Source organism: Girardinichthys multiradiatus, chromosome Y (assembly GCF_021462225.1).
Source record: "Girardinichthys multiradiatus isolate DD_20200921_A chromosome Y, DD_fGirMul_XY1, whole genome shotgun sequence".
Taxonomy (NCBI): Eukaryota; Metazoa; Chordata; class Actinopteri; order Cyprinodontiformes; family Goodeidae; genus Girardinichthys; species Girardinichthys multiradiatus.
In genome coordinates, this window is record NC_061818.1 from 12,661,907 (window position 1) to 12,672,854 (window position 10,948).

The 10,948-nt window shown below is 43.0% G+C and overlaps 1 protein-coding gene across 1 annotated transcript; it reads left to right on the plus strand.

Moving 5' to 3' along the window:
- Positions 1 to 8,492: 8,492 nt before the first annotated feature.
- On the plus strand, positions 8,493 to 10,231 carry LOC124863876 (transcription factor JunB-like). The gene has a single exon (XM_047358412.1). The coding sequence runs from the start codon at positions 8,792 to 8,794 to the stop codon at positions 9,776 to 9,778; it is 987 nt and encodes a 328-aa protein (XP_047214368.1). The 5' UTR covers positions 8,493 to 8,791; the 3' UTR covers positions 9,779 to 10,231.
- Positions 10,232 to 10,948: the final 717 nt, after the last annotated feature.

Genomic DNA, 10,948 nt, shown 5'->3' on the forward strand with positions numbered 1-10,948 from the left:
ATCAGTACAAGAAAGGAGACCAGAACAAAATGATGTAAGAGGTTTAAGAAGGCTGGTTACTCGGTCACGGCACGTGGCATAGTGGTAGAGCTTTTGACCCGTATACAGAGGCTTCAGTACTGGATGCAGCTGTCCTGGGTTCGAGTCCTGACCCCAGAGACCTGTGCTGCATGTTTTCTCCCTTTTTCTACCCTACTTTCACAAAATAACAGGCCACTAGTGCTGCAAAAAAAGAAGGCTGGTTACTTACTTTTTTACCAATTAAAAAAATAAAAAAGCCCCGTGCAAAAGTTGGGCACGCCAAAATACGATGTACATAGATCTCAATATGTGTGTTATGACACTGGGCTGTTCACAGTGATTTTTAGAAAAGCAGTAAAGACAATGGTGATTATTTCTCCTTCTCTTATGCCCTAACAGTCAGCAGCTACCATGTCCTTTAAGTGGCTACATCATACTCCAAAAATGAATTGACGCAACAGCGAAAGAAAAGGGTGTACGAAGATAGCATTTCCTGGTAGGTGCTTACTCATTTAGCAATGTGACTACGAAATGACATCTAAGAGGAAAATAACAGGAGTGGAAGGCTGCATAATGTAGCAGAGGGCAGCAGTTTTGCCTTGCAGCAAGAATATCCTCTTTCTGCATGGATGCATACCAGGGTTCTCTCCAGGTATTCCGGCTTCCTCCTACATGCCAAAAACATGACTGTTAGGTTGATTGGTTACTCTAAATTGTCCTTAGTTATGAGTGTGCACCTGCATGGTTGTGTGTCTCTGTGATTGACTGGTGACCTGTCCAGGGTGTACCCCGCCTCTTACCCAATGACTACTGAAGCACCAGCCCCCCTGCAACCCAGCAAAGACAAGCAAGTACAGAGAAAGGATGGACGATGGGTGGATAACAGGATTGGAGAAATATTAAAAAGTTAAGATCTCTTCTGAGTGCATAGTTTTTACAAGAAGAATGGCTCTTCACCTGTTGGACATGATGACCATATGTTTAGGTCCATGTTTTCTGACAACTGCGTGAAAAATCTCTGTTGTCAGATGAAAGCATAGGATCAGTTAAATACCTGCATGTCACCATTTGTAAAAATGGAAACCACAAAAGGCCTGCTGAAGCTTTTTGTCTTGGCCCTGTATTCTCTGACTGAATGACAATCAAACATTTGTAGGTAGACATCAAACTAGCAGTGATACTACATACTAAAAATATTAAATATTTCAGATATATTGCTCAGCCACTTTACCATAAATTCCAAATTTGTGCTGTACACGGCTAATATTTGTCCTATCAACAGATCCTCCCATCAGAGCTGCAGCTCCACCGGAGCTACCGTGGACCACTTGGCTGCTTCTTTAGTTAATCCTCTACCTGCTCGGCCTGTCAGTTTAGGTGGATGGCCATTTCTTGCTTGGTTTGTGGTTGTGCCAAACTCTTATTTATTGCTTGCTGGAATGTGAGCACTTTTCCAGGACACTGAGCCCTATTAAAGGGCCTTAAATGAATTTCACATAATGTCTGAGTGAGAAACTGAAATGTAGATTAACACCGGCCATGTGGGATCTACATTGTGGAGAGCAGGATCAAATCAACATGCCATCATGTGACAAGGGACATGATGATTTCACTATGATGGATCTCTCTATTAATAGTCCTTGCAATGAAGTGACCACAGTCACAAAGGCGAACAGCAACGCCACAGATGAGAGGCCCCATTATGTCCAAACGAAGGAGTCAGCCATTTCGTCAAGACGGCACATCGCAAACAAACCTCATCTGACCTGGCCTGTGTCTCTCCGCTTGCCCACCCTCTCCCGTTGTGCTAACCCCTGACCCGTTTCTGCTGAGTGGGCGTAAGCAGGAGTTGTGAAGGTCAGGGGAAAGACTCTGAAGCTTCAGGCTTTGACCTCTGCTTGTCTACACCCCTACACACACATGCACATGCACACTCACATACACACTACAATGCCCAAGCTCCTCTGAGTCACACAGATGGAGCAGTCGCAGGAAGCAGAAAGGGCACTGCGCTGTGGAGAAGCAGACGACAAGTAGGCTGCAGCCCTCTGCTCTGACAAAAAGAGAGCTGTGCGGAGGTGGTGAGGAACAATGGGATGGTTTCATACGAGGAGGTGAGGAGAGCACAATCCTCAGCATAAGCACCTTATTGTAAAAACCTCTTTGTTGAAACAAAGGATGCAGAGTGAGAAAATTAAGGGGATTTCACCATGAGGGAAAACAAGGTCTTTTTTCTGTGTTTGTGTACAATGGTGTTTTAAAAATAAGACCTATGAATATTATTTCAGTTCATTACTTTTTCACAGACTTCAATACATTTTATATGGAATAATATGTGATTGACCAACACAAAGTAGAGCGGTAATAAAATTATACATGGTTTTTAAACCATTTTTACTGATCATCTGAAAAGTATGGGGTACATTTGTTTTCAGCCCGTGTGTCATTATTTTGATTAGAAATACAATTATTTTCCTATTCTTTTAAACAAAATAGCTTAGTTAGATTGAATGGAAGGCATCTGTCAAACAGCAGTATGCAGCTCTGGTGACAGATTCTCTATAGTAGGTCTGTCTGTATGTTTTCTTTTTCTTTTTTTTGGTGGGAATATCTCAAAATCATTAGGTCTTCAATTCTCCCATGCAGATAAACACCCATTTGAAACAACCCAAACATCCTGGAAAATAAAAGACCTCTTAAGTTTTCAACATGAAATGGTAAATATATTAGAGGACATATCTAATGGTTTAATAGGTTTAATACTCTTTGTTGTTTTTGATGCTATATGCACAAACTTTTTGATCTGGGTGTGCTGGCCTTCTAACGTTCTTGCCACACTAAAAATATACATTTTCAGGTGACAAACCTGCACTCACAAACACCCATTCATCACAAACACACTTGATTTGATACATATACTCACCCACCCACACAGACATACACACAGATAACCAAGACACAATTACTCTGAATGGCTGAAGGTCATACAAACACAGGTTACTATAACATCAATGTGGTCTGGCTACTTTGATGCTGGTCTGAATCTGGAATTAATAAAGTTAATTATGCAATTAGGAAACTGTCTTGAGATATCCTTTTTGTAGAGCAAAACCGCCTTGGCACATGTAGGCAACCATCTGCTCTATATGGTAAGCCTAAAATGCTGTGACAGGTAATGCTACAAAAACAAAAAAGACATATGGCATTATGTTTAACTGCATGCTGCTGCATTGTTGCTGGACAACATTAAAATAATACAGTCTCAACTCTTTCTTTTCTTGCTATCAACTTTGCAACTTTAGCCCAATGGGATCATGAAGAGGAGATGAAGTGTTCATGGTTAGTTTTTCACCACACAGCATTTTGCACCTTCTTCCATATGTTTGCCCAATTGACTTGTGGCAAACTGCAAATGGTACTTCTCATGACTTTCTTTCAACTATGGCTTTCTTCTTGCCATTCCTCCATAGATGCCAGGTTTAGCTGTTGTGTCAACAGAATCCTCCATCTCAGCTAAGGATCTCTGCAGCTCCTCCAGAGCTACCATTTCTGCTTTATTTAGGGGAATCAGGGTAAAAAGGAGTGAATGCATTTTCACATTATCATTTGCAAAACCTTTTGAAATACATATATATCTTTTTTTTGTTTGTTCCACTTCACAATTATGTGACTGCTTTGTTTTGGTCAATCCCCTAAAATTCCAATAAAATACACCCATGTCTGAATCTGTAAAATGACAAAAGGTAAAAAGGTTCAAGGAGCAAGAGCACTTGTGCACGGCACATTAAATGTATTCCATTCCTTTTAGTTAAAAAAGATGTGTAGGAGACTATTGATAAAGTTTTCCACAGAGAATGTGTTTATCTTTCTTATCTGACAGACCGACAGCAGCAGGTGAGACTGGGGAGCATCTTCTCCCGATCCAGATCAATAAGGACTGGTGCCCCCCAGGGTTGTGTTCTATCCCCACTCCTCTTCTCTCTGTACACAAATGACTGCACCTCATCGGACTTGTCCGTGAAACTCCTTAAGTTTGCAGACGACCCCATTGTCATTGGACTGATCCAGGATGGTGATGAGTCTGCATACAGACAGGAGGTGGATCGGCTGGTCCACTGGTGCGGTCAGAACTACCTTGAACTGAACCCACTCAAGACTGTGGAAATGGTGGTGGACTTTCGGAGAACACCACCCCCATAAACCCCCCTCACCTTCCTCAACAACACTGTATCGGCCGTGGACCACTTCAGGTTCTTAGGAACCACCATCTCTGAGGACCTGAGATGGTCTTTGCACATAGACACTGTTCAAAAGAAGGCCCAGCAGAGACTGTACTTCCTGAGGTAACTCAAGAAGTTCAACCTTCCACAGGAGCTGCTGGTCATCTTCTACACTGCCATCATTCAGTCTGTCCTGTCTTCATCCATCTCAGTGTGGTTTGGCTCATCCACAAAACAGAACAGGTCCAGACTGCAACGAATAATCATGAATGCAGAGAGAATAATCAGAGCTGACCTTCCCTCCATCCAGGACTTATACAGATCTAGGGTCAAGAAAAGAGCTGCTAAAATCTCTGCAGACCCCACACACTCTGCACATAAACTGTTTAGAGTTTTACCTTCAGGCCGCCGCTACAGAGCACTGTTCACTAAAACCAGCCGCCACAGAGACAGTTTCTTCCCACAGGCTGTTTCTCTGATGAACATTCAATAGAGTACAAAACAACAGCATACAGATGTTGCAAATGCCCCTTTTTTATTAGATATGTGTAAATTGTACATTGTAAATTTGTATATTCTGTAATGCAGAATATTGCATTGTACATTGTATATTGTACATTGTAAATTGTAAATTGTAAATTTGTATATCCTGTAATGCAAAAACAGAACAAAAGAGCAAAGTGTACCGGAGGCAAATTCCTTGTTTGTATGTACGAACTTGGCAATAAAGCTGATTCTGATTCTGATTCTGATTCTCATTCTGATCTCTTCCCTTCATGCAGATGTTGACTCTGATGTAAAAAGAAAAATCCATGGTCATACTTCAGCCTTGGTGATATATGTGGTTGTTCTCACACACTCACACATACACACATAGACATTTCCTAATCTTATGGTAAAAAGCTTCCTTCCACCCTCAGGCATTGCCTTTCCCAGTCTCACCCAGGGAACCAAAACAGGTAACACTCTGCTGGGTTTTGGCACTCATCCATGTGATCCTGACTGTTAAAACTCTGTGTTATGCCAAGCAGCTCCTCCTACCCTGAAATTCTCGAAAGATTACCCAAAAAATACATTTCAAAGCCAGCTCTATATCCCAGAGCAGGTTTTATACCTTCTATATGAAAAAGCAGAAGTCAGATAAAGGAATTTTTGAGCCAGAGAGCAGAGAACAACTCTAAACCTAAACAGACTAAACAGAGACGTGACTAATCAAGATGTGACTAAGACGGTGGACAGTTTTAAATGCTTCTATGCAAATGCTGTAACCAGATAACTTAGGTGTTGAACTGTCCACTACCTCACTGTTCTGAGCTAAATCTGCCCATAATGCACTGTGTTATTGTTAATATTTATAGGGCTGATTAATAGAGACAGTTCCAGGCGAAAACACAATACCACATAGTAATCAAGGTGTGCATCTGTCCAACCCCCCACTCCCACTCCCACCCCACACGCACACACACACACACACTCTGTTTTTCACCACAATTTGGCTGGGGTGGGCACAGTACCACCTCACGAGTGTTCCCGTAAACACTGGCCACCCGGGACTCTGTGCCAAAATGTAACTGGAACTGTGGTGAACCTCGAACCGCAGCTCAGCGCAAACCCCAAACTGGAGCCGAGCCGAGCTTTAGAGATAGGCAGCTGCATACAGAATAGAATTTATAGAGGAGGTGGCAAAGTGGATGCTCAACACTGCCAGGAACTGTTGTTTTTCTCTGTTTATGTGCACTCCCATGGATACTGACAAAAAGACATGTAATCTGGATGGAAATAGTCAGCCTGAATAGCAGAGAATTCCCTGAGATAAGGGAATTAGGATCAGGCATGAGACCGTCGAAGTTTTCAGCAAGAGAATAACAAACAGTCACTGTCTCAAGGTCTTCATTTACAAATCCCCCCTCAGAACACATAAGGAAAAAGCATTGTGGTGTAATAATTTCTTCTGAAAGTCAATCAATGATATCTGCTCACTATCTTACCTCAATTCAAACAGCAATTATTAGGTTTTTCCAGTCGCTCAAATGGATTAACTTGTGGACTTTGACTGGGCTATTATAACGCATGAATATGCTTTTAACTAAAACATTCAATAGTCATTCTGGCTGTATGATTAGGGTTAAATATATCCCCACACTATTATTTTACTATTGCAATGCTTCATTTTGGGATGATATGTTCAGGGTGATGTAAAGTTATCAAAGTTTTACTGATGTCAGCAGAAAAGTTCACTTTATGTCTCATTTGACCAGAGCACCTTCTTCCACATGTTTGCTGTGTCCCCTACATGACTGAACTCTGTACACCTGCACTCTATATAATTCTGAAAGAAATTGGTTGCACTTGGTTTTTATCAAGAGGTATCAGAGTAAAGGGAACTGAATACAAATGCAGGCTACACTTTGGAAATCCTAAATCCTTTTCCTGCCAAGAAAAAAGCCCCCCACAGCATGATGCCGCCACCACCATGTTTCACCGGTATGGTGTATTCTAAAGTGATGTGGAGTGCTTATTTCATGTCAAACATATGTTATGTTTTTAGACCATAAAGTTACATCTCTTTTACCAGCGGACCTGCAAACAGGATTTCTTCAGAATTTCCTTCAATATTGGCTTCCTATTTGCCACTTTACAATAAAGGTCAAATTTGTAAATGCATCAATAATTATTGTCCTGTCAGCACATGCCTCTACTTGAGCAGTGGGTTTGTCCAGCTCCTTTAGAACCTAACCTGCTTTAAACCTCTACACAACTTTATTCCTGTGTTCACTACTATGCTGTTTGTTATGTAATGCTCTCTAACTGTGACTTTAGGAAATTCATCACACACGATTTCATTTTGGATAATCAGACTAAAACTGGGCTGAATGCACCTGTACGCCACTCTTTTTTATTTGTAAAAAACTGTGTCATTTCCTTTTCCTTTTCACTTACGATTATGCACTACTTTATGTTGGTCTGTCTCAGGTGGACTCCGGGAAGCTTCCTACCTGACCCGTTCTGGCTATGGACGCATACGGGATAATGCGGTGAAGGCACCTGAGTGTGCTTGTGTGGGTGTTGGAAACAGTACAAACAGAAGACAAAGGTGCTCTTCTTAAAAAAAAAAAAAAAAAAACCAGACAGGTGCACAAGTAAAGAATCGTGTTTCCTTTTTCTCTGCTCCTACGAGTTCTCTACCTTTAGCACTAGTGAACAAGAGGTCTTTGTTGGGAAACTGGCTTTAAGGATCAAAGGGGAAATAAGATTAACATGAATCTTTGGTTTAAGATAACTGAGAGTGTTTGTCTTGAATCAGAGGAAATTTCCTGTCTTTCCTGTCCCTGATCAAAGTGGTATACCGAGCAGGCAGCATGCCCAACGTTGGCGGTACCTCACAAACCTGTCAGGATGCAAGCGGGAGGTGTTTGTTCTGTAACTGATCACATATAGCTTCTGTTGGCTATTAGACCTCGAATAGAATTTCAGAACCCATCTGTTTTATTTGTTTAAACCAAAGTTTTCAAATGTATTATCTACCTAAATAACTTATTTCAAGACAGCTGACCCCTGGATCTATTGATTTTAAGCTAATTTGCCTTCCATTCTGGGGCAGAAAGTCCCCAGCTTCCCACCGCATGGATTGAGTTTACACAGAAGAAGGAATGCTGCTGGAGGGAGGCCTGAAAGGGCGTGGCTTTCTCGTTGTCCTTCTGGAGGAACACACGTCATCATGCCCATATAAGGGTCACCAACTTCCTTTACTGTATGGCTCGCAATAAACAGCAAAACGTCTCAATATTTACTACATATGTCATGTAAAACAGATAAATTAGCAACCTGAGAGGTGCATATTTTTTTAAAACCACGATCAGATAAAAGTAAAACCGGTGATTTCCCCTGTAGTCTGACAATCAACGAATGATGAGTGAATGTGCAAGTGATTGAGATAAAAAAAAACGACAATTTGATTTAACAGTACTCTCACAACCTTGTTTATCTACGAAAGCATTTCTTCAGATTGTATGGGCACAGCATACAGTGCGTGGATGGATGCGTTGGTTTATTTCTTTTTGTCACACTCCGTCGCCATTCCTCCTCGGTGCGCTCTCTTGCCTACAAGCTTGTTTACAGGCGCCTCTTCCCGGCATTGGCGTCACTCAACAACGCAGTGACGTTGCGCGGAGAGGGAGTTGCCTGGCCAATCGGAGCACACCCTGAAACATGTGTCTGTGTGTAGGTATAAATAACTGCTGCAACTGGCCGAGGCAACACACCTCTGCGATCAACAGGAGCAGGCTAGAGAGGAAAACTTGACAGCCCAGTGTAAACAGCAGCCAGATCTTGAGGAGAAAAGCACGTTTACGTGCTGACATTGAAGACCGATTTGTTGGACATTCTACTTTTTTTTATTCCGTTTTCATTTTGGGACACTGTTGACAGATACGTCCGAGCGGCTGAATTGATGCATGCTCTGTGCTGACACTGAATATTGTTTGTTATCAAAATACTCTTTTTCTTGAAGCAGCCGGTAAGCTTCCACCTTTTTTTCTCCCTACGACTTTATGTCCACAAAGATGGAACAGCCTTTTTATCATGACGACTCTTTTTTGCCGGCTTACGGCCACTCTGATGCAGCCATGCACGACTACAAGGTTCTACAGCACAATATGAATTTGAACTTGACAGAGCCCTATCGCAACCTGAAATCCCAGCTGAGGGCTGAGGTGGACCCATACCAAGGGGGGCAGCCGGACGTCGGGTCACTGAAGCTCGCCTCCCCGGAGCTGGAGAGGCTCATCATCCAGAACAGTAGTGGGGTGATCACCAGTCCCACGCCGGGACAGTACTTCTACAACCGGGGCATCACCGATGAGCAGGAGGGGTTCGCAGAGGGCTTCGTAAAGGCGCTGGACGAGCTCCACAAGATGAACCAGATGCCCCCTCCTAACGTGTCCATCGGAGCCGGCGGGGTTGCGACGTGTTCTGCGGCGGCCTCTAGCATCTTCGGCTCCGCGCTGCAGCCCGAGGCTCCCATCTACACAACGTTGAACGCCTACTGCCCGAACACAAACCTCTCTTCCGCGTCCAGCTTCCCCACCGCCACCATCAGCTACCTGCCGCCTCACCAGCAGAGCCTCACGCAGACATCCGCGCCCGGCGCACACCACTTTCAGCACACGCTCCCGGGCTCCGGAATGCACCCGCAGCGGCTGGTCGCCCTGAAAGAGGAGCCCCAGACCGTCCCGGACCTGCTCAGCAGCGACGGCTCGCCTCCGATGTCTCCTATTGACCTGGAGACCCAGGAACGCATTAAAGCAGAGCGCAAGCGGCTGCGGAACCGACTCGCCGCCACCAAATGCAGGCGGCGCAAGCTGGAGCGCATCGCCCGGCTGGAAGATAAAGTGAAGGTTCTGAAGAGCGACAACGCAGGGCTCTCCAACACAGCGTCGGTGCTGCGGGATCAGGTGGCCCAGCTCAAACAGAAGGTCCTAACGCATGTTAGCAGCGGCTGTCAGCTGATGCTCACCAGCAAACTTGAGGCGTTTTAGGGACACACAGACTTCTAAATGACTGAAAAGTAATAACACTGGAAACATGTTCTGCACGCACAACACTGGATGTGCGGCCAGCTTCACAGAACCGAGTGTAGACAGCTTTGATTAGGGATGAAAAAGACTGATTGAAATGGTACTTCCGGATGCTGGTCACCGCTCAAAGGACCATTCAACCTTTCAGCATCCAGCCTGAGCAAACACTGAGCAACACAGCGGTCTCTCCCCACAAGTCGGGTTTACTAATGGTAGAAAATGGGAATGACTATTGTACTACTTGGTACTTTTTGCAACTGATAATGTCATGCAATGGTGCATTTATTCTTTGTGTAAATTATTTTATTTGCCTGGTTGATCCAGACAGACTTGTGTCCAATGTTTACGTTGTCTTTTTTTTATTTGTGACTTGTATTTTAAGTAAATTGTCTTTTAAAATGAAAGAAAAAATGACTTGAGTGATCTCTTTTTTGAGTCAACCATTTTAAAACAAACCATGAACCCAATAGGAAAAGTACAGAGAACAAATTAGCTATTTTTTCCTGTAATACTACATCCATAACAGTTATTTGCTTATACCTCCCAGTAAGCACTTGCACAAGCAGAGTTCTGGCCTCCGTGTTTTTTTTTTTTCTTCTTTTTTTTTACGCAAAGCACGTAGCCTACGTATTTGACTTTCCTAATTACGCACGGGCATGCCCATATATGGACATGTTGTTGTATATTTCATCATAAGGGAGGTTTTCTGGGAATACCCGCCCAGGTAATACAAACCGGTTTCGCCCAGGGCCCTCCTTGTACTGAAATGATAAGAGCTCCAGGAGGGTGGTGGAGTTTCCTCCTTATTGTGCAACATCTGCAGTGAACTGCCACACCGGGACTGGGCAAAGTGCAGCTTTTTATCGGGTGGACTGATTAAACAAAGTGTTCGAGTTTAAATGAAAACTTTAGACAAGATGTTTCAAGACAAAAACATTGGACTCTATATAATACAAAAATACATGAACAAATGACCAATTAATAAGAAAAAAGTTGAAAAATAATATTTTAATAGGTAAAAAAAAAAAAAAAACAAACAAACAAAAAAAACAAGTCCACCAATCTCGGGTTAATTTCAAGAATAAAATTACTAAATCTATTGTCATGTATTTTCCTTGGGTACATTTGTTT

What these genes read in the sequence shown, in the direction of transcription:
- LOC124863876 (XM_047358412.1), top strand. Translation starts at nt 8,792, where the DNA reads ATGTCCACAAAGATGGAACAGCCTTTTTATCATGACGACTCTTTTTTG.